The 19,179-nt window shown below is 40.8% G+C and overlaps 1 protein-coding gene across 3 annotated transcripts in view; it reads right to left on the bottom strand.

Moving 5' to 3' along the window:
• The window catches only part of PAWR (pro-apoptotic WT1 regulator), a 163,644-nt gene that overhangs the window by 12,614 nt on the left and 131,851 nt on the right, over window positions 1–19,179 (bottom strand). For 2 of the 3 annotated variants that reach the window (XM_043492907.1, XM_038415717.2), the window contains 3 exons: window positions 10,750–10,897; window positions 9,275–9,379; window positions 2,808–4,710 (listed from right to left, as the gene is read on the bottom strand). In XM_043492907.1, the coding sequence (XP_043348842.1) occupies window positions 4,624–4,710; window positions 9,275–9,379; window positions 10,750–10,897 (340 nt within the window). In that variant the 3' untranslated portion in view covers window positions 2,808–4,623. Of the gene's footprint in view, window positions 1–2,807; window positions 4,711–9,274; window positions 9,380–10,749; window positions 10,898–19,179 lie in introns of those variants that run through there. The other variant, XM_043492915.1, reaches the window with a different exon arrangement.

Below are 19,179 nucleotides of genomic sequence, written 5' to 3'. Positions count from 1 at the left end.
GTTACCATAAACTATTGCCGTGATTGAAATACTTTCCTCCAGAAATATTTAAGATTAACAGGACTGTGGGCTGAAGGGTGTGGGATCTTCACGGTGCAGATGTGTAAGATCATGCCGGGTATTACATATGTGCATTTATGCAGAGCCACATTAATGCCATGAGCCGCTTTCTGTCTGAACTCCCACAATTTGTATTAAGGGACCATACTTAATGATGGCACTGTTCTTGAGTTGAAGCCCTGTCATTTTCAAGAATGCTAAAACTTTATTTCAAAAGCCCCCATGGAAGGCTATTGTAAATACTTCTCCCATACCGCTAAAAAAACCCTCTCAAATTAAATGTGTCAAAATGAAAAATGTTTGTTAACTTCAGCCATTATCTTTTACTTAATTAATAAAAAAGTTTATTTATGAAGAGGTAATGCAATATAGAGAAATACTGGCCCATTTGCTTTGTTGTTCTTTCATGGGCTGAAAATACATGATTATCTATGAGACAATATTAACGACAACAGCAAACTATCCTGATGCGAAGAAAAACTCAGAAGAAGAATAAGGGACCAATATGCCTCCATCAGGAGCTCTTTAATGACCTGAAAATTAAAAAGGAAACGTACAAAAAGTGGAAACATTGACAAATTACTAAGAAGGAGTAACAAAAGAATAGCACAAGCATATTGGGACAAAAATCAAAAGCTGAGGCACAAAATGACTTACACCTGGCAAGGGACATAAAAGACAGCAAGAAGAGTTTCTATAAATACATAAGAAACAAGAGAAAGATGAAGCAAAGTGTAGGTCCCTCTACTTAGTGGGGAATGAGAGCTAACAACAGACAACATCAAGAAGGCTGATGTGTTTAATGCCTATTTTAACGCCTTCAGTCTTCACTTAAAAGGTTGATTATGACCAGATACTTAACACAATATTAACAAAAGGGGGAAGAATGGAAGCTACAATAAGGAAAGAATGGGTTAAAGAATATTTAGATAAGTTAGATGTATTAAGGGCCTGAAGGAAATCATGCTAGATTACTCAAGGAACTAGCCAAAGAAATCTCAGAACCGCTAGCGATTATCTTTAAGGAATCTCAGACTATGGGTGAGTTCCCGTACGAGATAAAACATAGTACCAAAGGGGAACAAAGAGGAACTGGGTAATTTTAGGCCAGTCAGCATAACTTCTATACCTGGAAAGATACCGGAACTAATTATTAAGCAATTTCTATGCACACAGAGGATAATAGGGTTATAAGTAATAGCCAGCCTAGATTTGTCAAAGCTGGCTATTGGGGGTTGGACTAGATGACCTCTTGTGGTCCCTTCCAATCCTGATATTCTATGAAATCATGACAAACCAACCTAATATACTTCTTTGACAGGATTACTGGCCTAATGGATGGGGGCAAGTTGCAGATAGGATACATCTTGATTTTAATAAGGCTTTTAATGAGTCCTACATGACATTCTCATAAACAAACTAAGGAAATGAGGTCTAGATGAAATTACTATAAGGTGGGTGCACAACTGGTTGAAAAATTACTCCAAGAGTAATTATCAATTATCTGCTATCAAACTGTGGGACATATTTAGTAGGTCTTGTAGAGGTCTGTCCTGGGTCCAGTACGAGTCATTATTTTCATTAATGACTTGGGAAATGAAGTGGAGAGTATGCTTATAAAAATTTTGCAAATGATACCAACTTGTGAGGGATTGAAAGCACTTTGGAGGTGAGAATTAGAATTCGAAATGACCGTGACAAATTGGAACTTTAGTCTGAAACCAACAAGATTAAACTTCAATAAAGATAAGTGCAAAATGTACACTTGGGAAGAAAAAAAAAAATCAAATGAACAACTACTAAAATGGGGAATAACTGGCTAGGTACTTTTGAAAAAGATCTGGGGGTTATAGTGGATCACACATTGACTAAGTCAATAATGTGATGCAGTTTTGAAAAAGGCTAATACTCTGTGGTGCATTAACAAGAGTGTTGTATTTAAGACACAGAAGGTAATTGTCCCACTCTACTCACATGGTGAGGCCTCTGCTGGACTATTGTGTCCACTTCTGGGCAGCACACTTTAAGAAGGACAAGTGGACAAACTGGAAAGGGTCTAGAGGACAGCAACAAAAATGATAAAAGGTTTAGAAAACCTGACCTTTGAGGAAAGGGGCATATTTAGTTTTGAGAAAGGAAGCCTGAGGGGTGATCCGATGACAGTCTTCAAATATGTTACGGATGTTATAACGACAATGGTTATCAACTGTACTGTGACCAACTGAAAGTAGAACAAGTAGTAATGGCCTTAAAATGCAGCAAGAGAAATTTAGGTTAGATATAAGGAAAAACTTTCTAACTATAAAGAGAGTTAAGCACTGGAATAGGCTTCCCTGGGAGGTTGTGGAATCTGTCATTGGAGGTTTTAAGGACATGTGAGACACACACTTGTCAGGAATGGTCTAACGATACTTGGTCTTGTTACAGCACAGGGGACTGGATGACATGACCTCCTGAGATCACTTCTAGCCCTACATTTTTCTGTGATTTTATGTGAAATATAATTTAGAAATATCCATAACTTTGTTTATATCTTTATGTTCAGAGTATGACGTTAAGCATCTAAATTCTCTTGGTATTACGTCAAATATATATTTGGAAGCACACTCTACAAGTCCTTAAGTTTTGCCTACAGATTAAAGGGAGAGGGAAATAGATGCTATTTCACAGAAAGTTTCAATGTTAGGTTTCAGATCCATTAAACCCACTCACACGTGTGATTATATCGTATCAAGTTGTTTTCCCCCCCCTACATGTTTATATTTCCAATTTTGTAAAAGTGATCAAATTAAGGGCTTATTATTGCTGGATCAAGATATAGATTAGTGCTCACTCGTGATCTTCACCCTTGTGCCAATTAAATCCTGCATTAAGGATTTAAGCTCCAAGACAGACTGTGTAGGCTCACTCCTACTGTGAGCACAACTTCCAAGCACATTAGAAGGTAAAATGTACTGTGTAATACTTAAGCTCTCAACCGCTTCTCTCTCACTGGAATATAAAATAAACAAAGCAAAGTAACCTGTTCAATATTCAGAACAAAACCAAAGCATCTAACATGCAGTGATAATTTCTGGATTTAAAAATGTAAGAATTCCTTAGTTTCATTAAATGCAAAGAATGTTTAACTCAAAACGGAAGCTATGGGCAAATCTTTGTAGATGGCCATCATTATGTATTAATCTTTATATTTTAAGGCAACAAAAACTGTAGATGTTTCAAACTTTGTACTTCGGTACATTCAAGTTATGAGAGGAAGAATGCTTGGAACTTCAGGAAGGTTTTATATCTGATTTTGTAACTCAAACGACTTACATATTAGTTAAAATCAGGGATGAGTTATGCCCTACCAGGATGAGTCCAAGCATAAGTTTCAGTCTAGCAAGAATTTTTAGGCCAGAATTATTTGTGACCGAAGACAGTGGTTTATATATCATGGAAGTGTCATCTTGCACTAAAAAACAATGCTAGCATATTGTCCCAAGTGGCTAAAATTAACTGCATATGCAAGCTTTAATTTTCACACACATTAGTGGCAATCAAGATTGAATGTTTTTATTGTATGTTGCATACTTCATGTTTTTCAAAAACCTAAATCATTTATGAAACTTCCCTTTCATACATTATAACTAACAAGCTTTATCACAGCTTTAAAAACCCTTAAAACCTCACATTTATTGTGAGCACTAAATATTTAAAATAGGTAGATTTAAATATAATTATGTTTTAATACTTTTGCAAAATGAAAGCTCCAGGCTTTGTTTATATTCTCAATACACAAAACAAACTTACTGTAAGACAGTAAATTTGCATTTCACTGCTAAAGCACAAGCATGATATACTATAGTGCACAACTTAGACATGTTACAAAAAAATTTAATGTTGGTAACTTACAGTTGGTTTATTGCATTTTTTTTTTTTAATAAAAAACACATTTTTCCCCAAGACAACTGCTATACAGAAGAAAATCGCTACTCAAACATGGTCAGTCTTTCAAATATAGTAAAAAACTCACAACTACACGATTTGTATTTTAGAACAAGTAATCAATCTGCAAACTGTTACACATCAATAAGGCACCTACACTTAACAGCGGTTGAAACAAAATGAAAATATCTCCCAAAATATATATTTTGGATCTGTGTAAACAAAGCTTATTTTTATTGCTTCCTTTCATTCAAGAAAAAAATATACAACCAACATAGACCAAAAGTGATCCTGGTGCTCTGATTTTTAAACTACTATAACCAGGTTATATGTAGTCAGAAGACAAATCGCAGTACAACAATCGTGAATTTAATGTTTTTGAAAGATGGCATAATTGTTAATTATTCTTAATGTGAAAGGTAAGATTAAAAATACCCACAAAAGTTGATTCCATTTTACTGAATGAAAAAATGTATTATGAAAATGAACATCCATCTGGTTTCCTAATAATAAATATAAAGACTTGGTTATTTTAACATACTGCAACAAAGGAAGTATTACTGTAGTATTGACTTTAACAATCAATCAGTAGTTTTTAAATCTCTCTCTCTCTCCCCTCACTGAGGTTTGAATCTTCTACCTTGTCAGCTGTCCAACAACTTTCAAGAGGGTCTTATTTTCCTGCTTTAATTGCTCATTTTCATCCTCTATATCATCTAGGTCCTTTGGAAGAAAAAAAAAAATATTTTTCAGGATGCAAAAATGGATTCTTAAACTAGCAATTTAAAAGTCCTGGAATTTAAGAGATCAGTACTTAAAACCAAGAGATTATAGGGTAAAGACAGAGGAAGAGTTAGTTTCACAGCATGTATATATAAAAGGGCTAATGAAGCAAAGCAAAAATTGCTAAAAATTCATATTTTTCCAATGTTACTCATGACAAAACATTCATTTCACATTCCCATGTGACAAGCATCTTTTCAAAAGAAATATATAATCAAAAACAGAGTATGGCAGGAGATTAATAGTAAGAAGCCACTTGGCATGGGCCCATGTTACTTCATATTTGCAAACCATAGGGGCTTTCGTGCACCACAGTGCACTAGTAGCTTACTGATACACACACACACACACAGTTTATTAGCATAGGACAGCACATTAAATTTTCCGTATTTTTTTAAATATAGGTTTGTTAGAGGCTTATGAAAAGTATCTGTTAGAAAATAACTGAAAGTGTGCTATTTTGAAAAAAAAAAAAAGTTGAAAAGCCATATCTTGCCCTCATCAGAATTCTGATTAAAGCTAGATGGCTTGAAAAGGCCATAAATTAGCAGTCCAATTTATTTTTTTCAATAGAAGATGAGTTTAAGGGGACCAGAGAACAGCAGGGTTCATAGAGAAAGGGGCAGTTTAAAACAGACACCCATTTCTCTGCTTCCATCCTTCCTTCCCTCTTCCTCCAACATTCTGCCTGCCATTCCCCCCACCAATCTCCCTCTCCAGCTTGCCTTATTCCTCCCTTGCTTCTTCACTTCTTCTCCCACAGTGAAGTTTAACTTAAAAGCAGCACAGCTGCTGTGGTTGGCAGTGCCTAAACTGCTTTTCAATTCAATGTTACTGTAGAAGGGAAGAGAAGTGGAAGGAGAAGGGGAAAAGGCAGAAAAGTAACTTTGGTGAGAGATAAAGAGGTGGATGGTGGAAGTTTGGAGAAGGAAAACCAGAGATGGGGATTAGAGGGTTCAGCTTCCTTTGCAATGAAAGCATGTAAAATCCCCACAATAGTTATGTCAGATGGAAGGGGGAGGGGAAAAAGGGGGTGAAAGATTATCCGTTCCCCCATTCCTTTAATTTTGAAACACACACTTTACAAAATGATATGAATTTGCCCGTTTCTTTTGGTGGGGTCCATCCCAGAAGTGCACCTTTGGGAGTAGGTGCTTAGGTGTGCCACCAGTAAAAAGCTCCAGCCTGCCAACCAAAACATGGTTCGGCAATCAGTGCTCAAAGCCACACTGCAGTACCTTTGCAGTTACTCTTTTGTCCTATGTAGCATGCAATACAGAGATTAGCAACAGAATGCCTTATGTGCCCAACAAAAATACAAACATTTTAGAGATCAAAATACAGCTGGCTTTCTGGAACAGATATTTAATTGTTCTGAAGACACAGATGAACCAAACATTTAATCGTGATATATAAATATGGTAATTTGTATTTAGAAGTAAAAACAGTGCATGAACACACAGCACCTTATTTTAACTAACCACTGTAGGCTTTTCTTTTCCTATTGCTAAGTCCATGTCAGCAACAGATGTACTGTTAAACAATTGTAAGGAATAATGAAACGGCACCTTTTCAATAAAATGGTTGAAGTGCAGCTTTCTGTAATCATAATTTTATGCTTTTTTTGCTGCTAACTCAGCCAATTATGTACTATAACTAAATGATAGATGACTGAATTACATTGAAACTGTTTAAAAGCCTTTAGACAAAAATATTTCAGAGTTACTCAAAAATTAGATCAAATATAAAAGACTTTGTGGAATGTTTATGCTACAGAAATAACATTCCAAAGATTACTGTAAGTATGGGCTACTTGAATACAATCCAGTAACAACAACTGACAGTAGTTTAAATATCTAAAGAAATAAAAATAAAATAATAATAATAATGCATACATGTAAGTGACTTTTACCACTTTAGATTTAAAATTACATTATTAATTTAATATTGTTTGTAATTTAATTATAAAACAACAACAATGGCAGAGAAGTGTAGGCTTCACATACCAGAATGACCGATGACTAAACAACTGATACTTTAATCAGAGTGCAAATGTTCTCTTAATATATTCTCTCCAAACACACATTTAACTACAGTGATTACTCAGTGAGGTCACAGATGATCAACTCTAAACTACTTCAAAGTTGAACTAAGTCAACAAACATTTTAATGTCTTCAGATGCCTTTCCTTTCAGACAGCTGGGAACTTTATGTACCCATTCTCCCTTTCTTTTAAAAGGTAGCAGAAGTTCATCAAATAGCTCAGCAATTGAATTGAGACCACTCCATTTATGGCACAAGGTTTTTGTGGGGTTCTCAATGCAAAGGGACCTCCTGTTCTAGAACCTTCTCTGTAATCTGCTGACTGATTTTAGTAAAAATATTTCAAGTAAAAAGTTATTTAACCTAATTGACTTAGAAGGGACACAACTTAAGAAGTTTTCTAGATTAGTTAAAAAAAAAGTTACAAAAGTGAAGATTTACTTACCACTGACTAGAGCCCTTGAAGAGCCTTTGTATACCCACGCTAATGGGGGACTGGTGCAGCAGGACCAGTGGAAACCTCTAGAAGTGATACCTAGAAGCTGGAGTATGAGTCCATGCCCACTGGCAGCTCTGAGTGTTTGGGGAGCGAGACTATAAAAGGGGGCATCGTAACAGCTTCAATTCTTTTCACCACAAATCAACCACCTAGTAAATAGCAACAGCACTCTACGGAAAAGGGGGAAGGTGGAGGAATAGCTTGAATGTCCAGAGGCACTATTAGAAGAACTCTAGCTGCTTGTAAGAAACCTTCAGTACTTCTGTGGCCTCTGCTAAGCTCCCATTCATGGGAATGTGGAAACAGTGCATACTCTTTTCACAAGAGTGGGACGAGGCTGACTAGCTAAAGAGTAATTGTAGTACTGATCTCCAAAATTGGGATTCTGAACCTAATGCCAGGTCCACTGCATCATGTTCTGTGAATGGGCAGATTGAGCTCTAAGAAGCAGTTCTAAAGAACTCAACTATTATGTTATGTCTCAGATAAGCCATAGAGCCCATTCATCTAGAGCTTAGGCAACCTCTCAGTCCCTCTGGCACAGGGACATTAGCTTTCCCCAATACACAGCCTGATCCACTTGGTCAGGCATTAGGTTGTATTGGCCTTTTACCAGAAAACACAAATGTAACCTCAGCAACCTTCTATACTCTTTTGATCTACATATATGAAAGGCTACCATCTGCAACCTCACCTCCTCAGGATACGAGTGTGGTTTTGGAAGAAATACTATCAGAATCAAGGTTTGGTTAAGATGAAAACCAATTACCATCTTGTGCATAAATTTAGCTGCCTCCTTAAGAACTAGTTTGTCCTCATGGAAGCCCATAAAGGGTGGAGTCAGCAATGAGCACTTGCAGTTCAGAAACTCACAGCTGATGTCATGTCTAAGATAAAGACTGTCTTGATGAAGAGATGGGAAAGAGAACATTCTTCCCTGGGTTCAAAAGAGACTGCATCACTGAGCATCACACCTCACTGAATCCTTCAGTGACTATTTATGCTAGTCTTGCTGATTCCTGCTCATGTGGCCAGCAAGCATGTTGTCCTTTCCTGCCAGATGGTGACAGGTTGAGAAGGTCCCTGAAAAGTTATAAGTGGCTTACTTAGTAATGGCAACCTCATTGGGGATGATTTGTTGGTTTTATGGTTTTTCAAAAAAGAGAGTCTGAAAGGGACTGGAAACAAACTGGAGAAATTTTCACTCCCATACCTGGAGTCATAACTTTTGCCCTGGAACCATGATGAAATGTCTCTCTCAGGAAAAGAAGCCATCCCTGTGTATCTGTTTTATGCTTCTGTCCCTTGTGTGCAAGGGTCAAAGAGCGAGAGCCAAGTTCCAGTTGCAATTCTCCCTCAACCAGATCTAATGCCAGGTTTGAGGGCCATTTATGGCCTGGGACCTGAACTGAAATGGGAGCTATGAATCTGTAATGGCCATGTAATGGGAATGTGAAATAGGATGCAAAAGATCCCTAAAAAATATTCCTAAGAACTATCTAAGTTACTGATACTCACTAGAACTAAAATTTTATTTAAACTACAATAAATTTGTCTAAGAAAAGTATTGGGAAACCAGGTTTCCAGAGAACTGGGTCAAAGTGTCAGCAGAGGAGATGAGGAGCCTCATTATTGTGATTGGAAGGAACTAAAATGGTTAAGCCCAGCCCTCCCTATGTTCATAGCCTCTCTGAACCTTCAGAGCAGCAAGGGGGAACATGCAGGCACTCTAGTGGGCATTGCTTCTAAACGTTTCCTCTGGTCCAGTTGCAACCCTGGCACATTACTGAAAATGGCAGAGGCCACTTCAGGAAAGAAGTCTATTAAATCTTAGCTGAAAAGTTAAACACAAAATAAATGCCTAATACCCTTGTCCTGGAAAATTTAGGGAGGGTGGGAAAGAAGAGACGAGATGGAAGAATTTGGCAGCTTTTCTCACCCTTGTGTAATACATGTACTTACTCTGTTTAATAAATCAATTTCTTCCTTCAATTTCCCAATCTGTTCCTCTTTGTCCTGTGTCATCCTCAATAATCTTACATTTTCTTGCCTCTCCTTGGCTAGTTCCTGAAAAAAACCCCCCCACAAATTAATAGTTTCATATTTAATGTTCTTCCAGCACTCCTAAAAATTAAATTTGAAAAAGGACAGTTTTAGTATATTGCAATTAGGAAATTTCAGGTAAGAAGCAAAATTTTCCTTTCTTCAGATAGCGAGGCCCACAAATCCTGCAATGTCTCTTCAGGCCCTTTTAGCTCAAGGAGGCCAAGCAGACCAGTTAGTCACAGGTCTAGGGCAAAATTCTGCCCCTGAAGAATTTCCCCCCACCCACATGATCACCTCCAAAGCTGACCTTTTAACTGATTAATTTCTAATTTAAGCCCTGATCTTTTAGTGAGTTCTGAAACAGGGCCCAAATTGGATATTAAAAGTATCAACTCCTAAAGTAATCACGTTGGTGGGCTTTTCAGAGGCAGAATTTTGCTCTGATGTATGACTAAGATCTACTTGGTCTCCTTGACCTATAAGAGCCTGAAGACCCACAGGCTTGGATACAAAGGTGTATGAAACATGTGTCATACATACATAAGGCTTCAGTTACTGAAGAAGCTATTCCAACTCCTCCCCCCTCTCTTGCCATCTTTTTGGTAGTTTGACTGGTTTGGGAGGAAGCCAGTTTTGGAAGGGAGAGATTACAAGGCAATTTCAGCTAACTCAAGGATTCCGTAATTCCTAAAATATATATATAAAGGCTTCCTGGTGTTTTACTCCCATTCTTTTCAGAAGGAAGATCTCCCCCAAATAATATATATTTTAGCAACTTTCATCTACAAGGATTCAAGAGTATTTGGTAGGTTATATTACAAGGATACTTCAGAGGGAGCACAGAACATCAGAAATATTACAGATCAATGGCTCAAGAAAACATCTGTAAGGGATCAGGGTTTAGGTTACGTTTGAGTGCCTGAGAAGAGAACAGGACATGGCTGGTTCTCTGATCAAATCACCTTTAGCCTTGGTTTTATTCCCTGGTTGAGCAAATGGCAATTTAGCATTTGTAATGATATAAATTTCACATTCTTCTCAGACAATCTGATTCTGTATGCATATTGGTATTCACAAGAAATTACTACTACTTTTTATTAAAAATTTAGGACCATTGCCTAATATTTTTGTAACACTGACCACCCCAGTTGTCATCAGTGATCAAACCTGGGACCTCTTGAGCTTATTGCAGGAACCTCTACTGCCTGAGCTAAAAGACACGTCTCTTAGCCAAGACTGTAACAGGTTCATCAATCTCTACCTGGCCTACTCACCACTAGAGAGGGACAGAGTGCCACACTGAGTTGGCATGATACTAGCATCTCCCCATGGAATTTATAAGATATTTTATTTTGAAACTAACATTGGGCATAAGTTAAATTTGTATTTACCCTTTCAAGTTCTTCAATCCTCTTTTCCAAAGGACTGCTTGGTACAGAATTCCCAGAAGAATTTGCATCCCTGCTGTATCTGCTATATCCTGTCCTGTCTGTTCGGGAATATCGATTTGGAACATCATCTTCAGGTGCATTAGTTGCACTGTGAAGTAAAGATTAAACTTTATTAATATGCCTAGTGCAAAAAATAAGTTTTAGCAAATATTTCCCATGTCCCTTATATTTCCCTCCTAGTGGAAATACATTCATGTAAAATTGACTTATTCATACTGTAAATGACCACTACTTCAAGACAACATGGATACAATTTAATTTTCTTACCTGTAATTTTGTCTTCTCTGAGAAACAAAATCAGTTGCTCAGTCAGACCTGCAATTTCTGGGTTTTTCTGTCTCTAACTGGATTTTCTTTTCTTGTCTAAGGCAGGACAGCAGTACCTGTTTCCCAACACCCCCAATTCAATCTGCCCCTCACTGATCTATATAAAACTGCACAGCTGTAGCTCCAAAGTCCCTGAGTTTCTAGGAACTCAGGTTAATTCCTTCAAGGGTTCATGACTCAGAAAGTGCTGTCTGTATCTAGGGCCCAGAACCAGATATTTCCTTATATCTGTTTGTTGCAAAGAAAGAAGAATCTGTTGAGGTCACTAGAGGAAATTTATCTTGATAGAATCCAATTTCTTATTAGTCATTACTCTCAGAAGAGGTCACAGAGAGAGAGATGGACAGAGCCATTCAAAATAGGTACCATTCATGCTCTGGCAGAAAGGTTTTTCATCTTCTGTTTTCCTCTGGAAAACTCTCCCTTATAAACTAAGATCACAAGCTTCTTTGCCTGAAAACAATCTCAGTTAAAATGAATGAAGTAGGTGGCAATATCTGGGACAGAAGACTGAAAACAGTTACTAACCTTTCCATAACTGTTGTCCTTTGAGATGTGATGCTCATATCTAAGGCTACGATTTTTTTCCATGGAGGTCACAGAATCCGTGACTTTCAGTGACTTCAACCCACAGCAGGTAGGAGCTGCGGACGCCGCAGCTGAGCTCCCCATTTTGTCATGGATATTTTTAGTAAAAGTCACAGAGAGGTCAAGGGCTTCCATGAATTTTTCTTTATTTCCCGTGACCTGTCCATGACTTTTACTAAAAATATCCATGACAAAATCTTAGCTCAACTCAGAACCATTCCATGTTAGGTGTGCATGCGTCACATGCACCAAAGATATTTCCTTCACTGTTCACTGGGCCAGCTCTAGTGCCCACTGGTGCCATGTGCTCATATATCAGTATAAGAGGCCGAGTTGGCCCCACGCCCTCTCAGTTTCTACTTGCGGCTAACTCCAACAGAGGGGCAGGAGGGTAGGTTGTGGAATGGACCTGAGCAATACACCTCAAAGAACAGTTACGGAAAGTTAGTAACCATTTTTTCTTCAAGGTGCTTACTTATGTCCATTCCATGTTAGGTGACTCACAAACGGTACCCGAGGCAGTGGGTTTGGAGTTCATGGACATGCAGATTGCAACGCTGCTCTTCCAAACTTGGCATCATCTCTGGCCCACTGGGCGATGGCGTCGTGGAAAGAGGAGGTCTGAACTGACAACCAGGTCGCTGCTCTGTAGATGCTTTGGATCGGGACCTGAGCCAGAATTGCTGATGAAGCCTGAGCTTTTGTTGATTGGGCGGTCACAATGGCAGGAGGTGGGATGCCCGCCTGCTCCCAACATGTGATCCAGGATGAAATTTTCTGAGCTGAAACCAGTAGACTTTTAATATTATCTTCTACTGTTGCATTGTTTTACGGAATGGCTTGGTCCTATCAATATACAGGGCCAGGCCACATCTAACATTCAGTGAGTGGAGATGGTGCTCCTCTGCAGTTTCAGGAAGAAAACTGGCAGGAAAATAGCCTGATTACTATGAAACTGCGAGACCACCTTTGAAAGGAATGCTGGATCTGGGTGCAGTTAAACCTCGCCCTTAAGGAACACCATATACTGGGGCTTAGACATAAGGTCCTAATCGCTGAGACCCTTCTGGCTGAGGTAGTCACTACCGGGAAAGCGATCTTCCAGGAAAGATATGACAGAGGGAACAATGCCAGCAGTTCAAAGGGAGGACCCGTAAGTCTTGACAGGATGAGCACTTTAGGTCCCATGGTTGAATCCATTTGTGAATTTGAGGATGAAGTCTCTCTAATCTCTTGAGGAAGTGGATGGATGGACATTTCATGAGACAAGACCGATTTACCATCCACCAGAGGGTGGGAGACTGAGGTTGCTACTAGATGCACTTTGCCTGATGAAAAAGCCAGTCCCTGTTTCAGGTGGAGCAGGTATTCCAGCATAGACTGGAGAGATGATCGAGTCGGAGAGAGACCTCATTGGGAAGATCACCTGAGAAACACTTCCACTTGGCTAAGGTGCTCTAGTAGAGAACTCCGTACTACCTAGCAAGACCTGGTGGACTTGTTCTGAACAGGTCTGTTCTGCTGGGTTCAACCATGGCTTCCACCATGGCTTCCACATGGTCAGGTGGAGGTTCGGGTGGAGTAAATGGTCATGATCCTGTGAGATGAGGTCTGGGTGGGGCAGAAGCAGTATCACAAGCGGAGAAGTCCAGCCGTATGCCAAATCACTGTTGCAGCCATGCAGGGGCTGTAAGAATGACCCATGCTCTGTCTCACTTGACTTTCAGGGGGACCTTGTGTACCAGAGGAACAGGAGGAAAAAAATCACAGAACAGGAGCTCTGTCCATGGAATTAGAAAGGCATCAGAGAACCTGGGCTGTGACCACGCAATGAGCAAAACTGCTGACATTTCCTGTTCTGCCTGGTTGTGAACATGTCGACATGGGGAGACCTCCACCTCTGGAAGATGGATCTGGTCACCTCTAGGAGAAGGGACTACTCGTGGTGAGACCAGAAGGACTTGCTGAGGTGATCTGCCAGAGCATTCCAGGCTCCCAGAAGCTGGAGTGTTTCACACACAAGTCCTACAGGCGAACGGCCTCCTGTCACAGGGTAGAAGAGCATGTGCCTCTTTGCCGGTTAATGTAAAACATGGCTGCTGTGTTGTCCGTGAGCACTCTTACAACTTTGCTCATGATCTTAAGTAGGAACACTTGGCAAGCTAAGCCAATCGCTCTGAGCAATCTGATGTTTATGTGCAGAGAGAGTTCTTCCCAGGACCACCTGAGAAGTTCTAGCTGAGCCCCCCAGCCTAGATCACCTGCATCTGAAATTAGGGATACTAAAAGCTGGAGGGTTGACAAAGAATGCCCACAGCCATTGATTGGGGATCCTCCCACCAGTCAAGGGAGGAGAGGACTGGGGTGGAAACTGTAATCAATGAGCCCAAGTGGTGATGGTTCAGTGAATACATAGGCCCCTTCAGACTTGGCTGGTGTCAGAGGCATAGACTTGCGTGCTGTACCATCTAAGTGCATGAGGCTATGTGACCCAAAAGTTTGATGCAAAAAATGTGCTGTCGTGACCAGCTGGGCCTTGACCTCGGATATCAGACCTGACATTGTCTGGAACCGAGCCTCCGGGAGTTGGAACTGAACACGGCCCCAATAAACTCTATTCTCAGGACAGGGACAAGAGTAGACTTTTGTTCATTTATCAACAGGTGCAGGGCATGGAAAGTGGCTTCGACCAGGTTGATGCTGGTTTTCACTTCAGTCTCTGAGAAGCCCTTGATAAGCCAGTCATTGAGGTACAGGTAGACTTGAATGCTTCAACTTCTAAGGACAGCCACTACCACTGCCGTGCATTTCATGAAAACCCAAGGGGCTGCTGACAGAATAAAGGGAAGGATGGCTTTGGGTAATGGGTCTGGTTTATGATAAATCTGAGGAACATTCTGTGATCTCAGAAAATGGAGCTGTAGAAACAGGTGTCTTTCAAGTCAAGGGCAGAGTACCAGTCCCCTGGATCCAGGGAGGGAATAATGGAGGCCAGGGAGACTATATGGAACCTCAGTTTCTTGAGATAACTTTTGAAGTGATGCCGGGCTAGGATGGGTCAGAGACCCTCTTTTGCTTTCAGGATTAAGAAATAATGGGAGAAAAGCCTCTTCCTGCTCAAGTTCTGAGGCACCTACTCCACAGCTCTTACCCAAAGGAGGGCTTGCACCTCCTGAATTAGAAGTCGCTCGAGAGAAGGGTTCCTGAAGAGGGATAGGGATGGGGGGTGGGTGGGAGAAAACTGAAGGGTGTAACCTTCCTCCACTGTACTCATCACCTTGGACCTCTGGGTGCCAAGGAACAATGCCATGCTGAAGTAGGAAAGACTGTCTGAAAACAAAAGGGGGGGGCAGGATCCGGTGTGTGAACTGATATAATGCCATTCGGTGTCCCTTCAAGAGTTCTGTTTGGGGCCTCCTGGGTATCTCTGTGCAACCCAGATATAGACTGGAGGACCAGTGCTAGTAATAATAATAGGGCTCAGATTTTCCTAGATGCGATAGCTGATGGATTCCTTCATCAAGTAGTTGCTGAACCGACTAGAGGGGATGCCATTTTAGATTTAATTTTGGTGAGTAGCGAGGACCTCATAGAAGAAATGGTTGTAGGGGACAATCTTGGCTCAAGTGATCATGAGCTAATTCAGTTCAAACTAAATGGAAGGATTAACAAAAATAAATCTGCAACTAGGGTTTTTGATTTCAAAAGGGCTGACTTTCAAAAATTAAGGAAATTAGTTAGGGAAGTGGATTGGACTGAAGAACTTCTGGATCTAAAGGTAGAGGAGGCCTGGGATTACTTTAAATCAAAACTGCAGAAGCTATCGGAAGCCTGTATCCCAAGAAAAGGGAAAAAATTCGTAGGAAGGAGTTGTAGACCAAGCTGGATGAGCAAGCATCTTAGAGAGGTGATTAAGAAGAAGCAGAAAGCATACAGGGAGTGGAGGATGGGAGATATCAGCTAGGAAAGCTACCCAATTGAGGTCAGAACATGTAGGGATAAAGTGAGACAGGCTAAAAGTCGAGTAGAGTTGGACCTTGCAAAGGGAATTAAAACCAATAGTAAAAGGTTCTATAGTCATATAAATAAGAAGAAAACTAAGAAGGAAGAAGTGGGGCCGCTTAACACTGAGGATGGAGTGGAGGTTAAAGATAATCTAGGCATGGCCCAATATCTAAACAAATACTTTGCCTCAGTCTTTAATAAGGCTAAAGAGGATCTTGGGGATAATGGTAGCCTGACAAATAGGAAGGAGGATATAGAGGTAGATATTACCATATCAGAGGTAGAAGCGAAACTGAAACAGCTTAATGGGACTAAATCGGGGGGCCCAGATAATCTTCATCCAAGAATATTAAAGGAATTGGCACCTGAAATTGCAAGCCCATTAGCAAGAATTTTTAATGAATCTGTAAACTCAGGAGTAGTACCGAATGATTGGAGAATTGCTAATATAGTTCCTATTTTTAAGAAAGGAAAAAAAAGTGATCCAGGTAACTACAGGCCAGCTAGTTTGACATCTGTAGTATGCAAGGTCCTGGAAAAAATTTTGAAGGAGAAATTAGTTAAGGACATTGAAGTCAATGGTAAATGGGACAAAATACAACATGGTTTTACAAAAGGTAGATCGTGCCAAACCAACCTAATCTCCTTTTTTGAAAAAGTAACAGATTTTTTAGATAAAGGAAATGCAGTGGATCTAATTTACCTAGATTTCAGTAAGGCATTTGATACCATGGGGAATTATTAGTTAAATTGGAGAAGATGGAGATCAATATGAACATCAAAAGATGGATAAGGAATTGGCTAAAGGGGAGACTGCAACGGGTCCTACTGAAAGGCGAACTGTCAGGTTGGAGGGAGGTTACCAGTGGAGTTCCTCAGGGATCGGTTTTGGGACCAATCTTATTTAATCTTTTTATTACTGACCTTGGCACAAAAAGTGGGAGTGTGCTAATAAAGTTTGCAGATGATACAAAACTGGGAGGTATTGCCAATTCGGAGAAGGATCGGGATATTATACAGGAGGATCTGGATGACCTTGTAAACTGGAGTAATAGTAATAGGATGAAATTTAATAGTGAGAAGTGTAAGGTTATGCATTTAGGGATTAATAACAAGAATTTTAGCTATAAGTTGGGGACGCATCAATTAGAAGTAACGGAAGAGGAGAAGGACCTTGGAGTATTGGTTGATCATAGGATGACTATGAGCTGCCAATGTGATATGGCTGTGAAAAAAGCTAATGAGGTTTTGGGATGCATCAGGAGAGGCATTTCCAGTAGGGATAAGGAGGTTTTAGTACCGTTATACAAGGCACTGGTGAGACCTCACCTAGAATACTGTGTGCAGTTCTGGTCTCCCATGTTTAAAAAGGATGAATTCAAACTGGAGCAGGTACAGAGAAGGGCTACTAGGATGATCCGAGGAATGGAAAACTTGTCTTATGAAAGGAGACTTAAGGAGCTTGGCTTGTTTAGCCTAACTAAAAGAAGGTTGAGGGGAAATATGATTGCTCTCTATAAATCTATCAGAGGGATAAATACAGGAAAGGGAGAGGAATTATTTCAGCTCAGCACCAATGTGGACACAAGAACAAATGGGTATAAACTGGCCACCAGGAAGTTTAGACTTGAAATCAGACGAAGGTTTTTAACCATCAGAGGAGTGAAGTTTAGGAATAACCTTCCAAGGGAAATAGTGGGGGCAAAAGATCTATCTGGTTTTAAGATTCTACTTGATAAGTTTATGGAGGAGATGGTATGATGGGATAATGGGATTTTGGTAAGTAATGGATCTTTAAATATTCAGGGTAAATAGGCCAAATCCCCTGAGATGGGATATTAGATGGATGGGATCTGAGTTACTATAGAAAATTCTTTCCTGGGTATCTGGCTGGTGAATCTTGCCCATATGCTCAGGGTTTAGCTGATTGCCATATTTGGGGTCGGGAAGGAATTTTCCTCCAGGGCAGATTGGAGAGGCCCTGGAGGTTTTTCGCCTTCCTCTGTAGCATGGGGCATGGTTGACTTGAGGGAGGCTTCTCTGCTCCTTGAAGTCTTTAAGCCATGATTTAAGGACTTCAATAGCTCAGACATGGGTGAGGTTTTTCGTAGGAGTGGGTGGGTGAGATTCTGTGGCCTGCGCTGTGCAGGAGGTCGGACTAGATGATCAGAATGGTCCCTTCTGACCTTATTATCTATGAATCTATGAATAAAAAAACCCAGGTAGTGAGGTTGAAATGGAGGGGGGCAGTTGTCTGCGCTTATAATCGCAGCTCCATTTTTTAATCAGGTCCTGGCAAGGTACTGGAGCCAAGAAGCGGGTCAACAGTTAAGGCTTGAACTGCTTCCTCAAAAGTGCTGAGGACTAGAGGCCCAGGGATCTGAGGGTAGTCCTGGAGTCCTTCAGACCAGGGAGATTTGAGTCCATCTGCTCCAAGAAGCAGGAGGTACCCTCAAAAGGAAGATCCTAGATGGATTACTGGACCTCAGGTGGCAGTCCGGACCTCAGGATTGAAGCCAGGAGCATCACTTCATGATCACTGCCGAAGCCCACTGTTCTGGCTGCAGTGTCAGCTGCGTCCAGGGCCGCTTGGAGAGAGGCTCTGGCTATGGTCTCCCCTTCTTCCATCAGGCCGGAAAACTCTTGGGAGTTTTCCTGGAGTCCTGTGGCACCATGTCCTTAAACTTTGCCATGGCATCCCAAATGTTGTAATCGTACATCCTAAGTAAGGTTTATTGGTTGGAAATACGAAGATGTAACTTACCCATCGAAGTAATCTTCCTACTGAACAGGTCTCGTGTCTTTAAGTCCTTGTGCCTGGCGATGGTGCCTAACTGATCTTGCCTGTCCCTCTCATTGTCTGCTGTGACCACAAGGGATCCAGGAGGAGGGTGGGAGAACAAGTTTATATCCCTTGGCAGGCACATAGTATTTTTATCTGCCCTCTTTGAGGTGGGAGGAAGAGAAAATGGAGTTTGCCATAGGGACCTGACAGGATCCATAATGGCCTCGTTGAGATGTAGGGTTAGCTTTAATGGGGTCAAAATGTCAATGAAGCTATGAGAGGACTCCTTAAGAACCTCTACCTATAGCTGCAGGTTAGAAGCCACCCTTTTTAATAGCTGCTGGTGATCTCTAAAGTCATCCTGTGGCACTGAGCCACTCAGTCCCAAGAACGCTTTTTCTGAGGAGGAGGAGGAGGAATAAGCCTGTACTGGTGGAGGCCACTCTCTTCTTCAGTCCCAACTTTAGTCCCACGTGTCAGTACTGGAGTTTGGGTCACGTGCTGGATGGTGCAGTGGAGGAGCCCTCCTCTTGGACACAACCGAATAGGAATGGCGGGATGTCGGTCACAGTACCAGGGAAAAACGCCAAGGATTCCAAAACAGCCACTCGATCTGCATCAGCCACTGTCCTCCAGGCCAGGTGTCGGTGGGGGCCCCCACACTG

The sequence above is a fragment of the Dermochelys coriacea genome, chromosome 1 (genome assembly GCF_009764565.3).
Source record: "Dermochelys coriacea isolate rDerCor1 chromosome 1, rDerCor1.pri.v4, whole genome shotgun sequence".
Lineage (NCBI taxonomy): Eukaryota > Metazoa > Chordata > Testudines > Dermochelyidae > Dermochelys > Dermochelys coriacea.
Note: the sequence above shows the minus strand (reverse complement) of the source record. Positions and strands in the feature narration are given on the sequence as shown.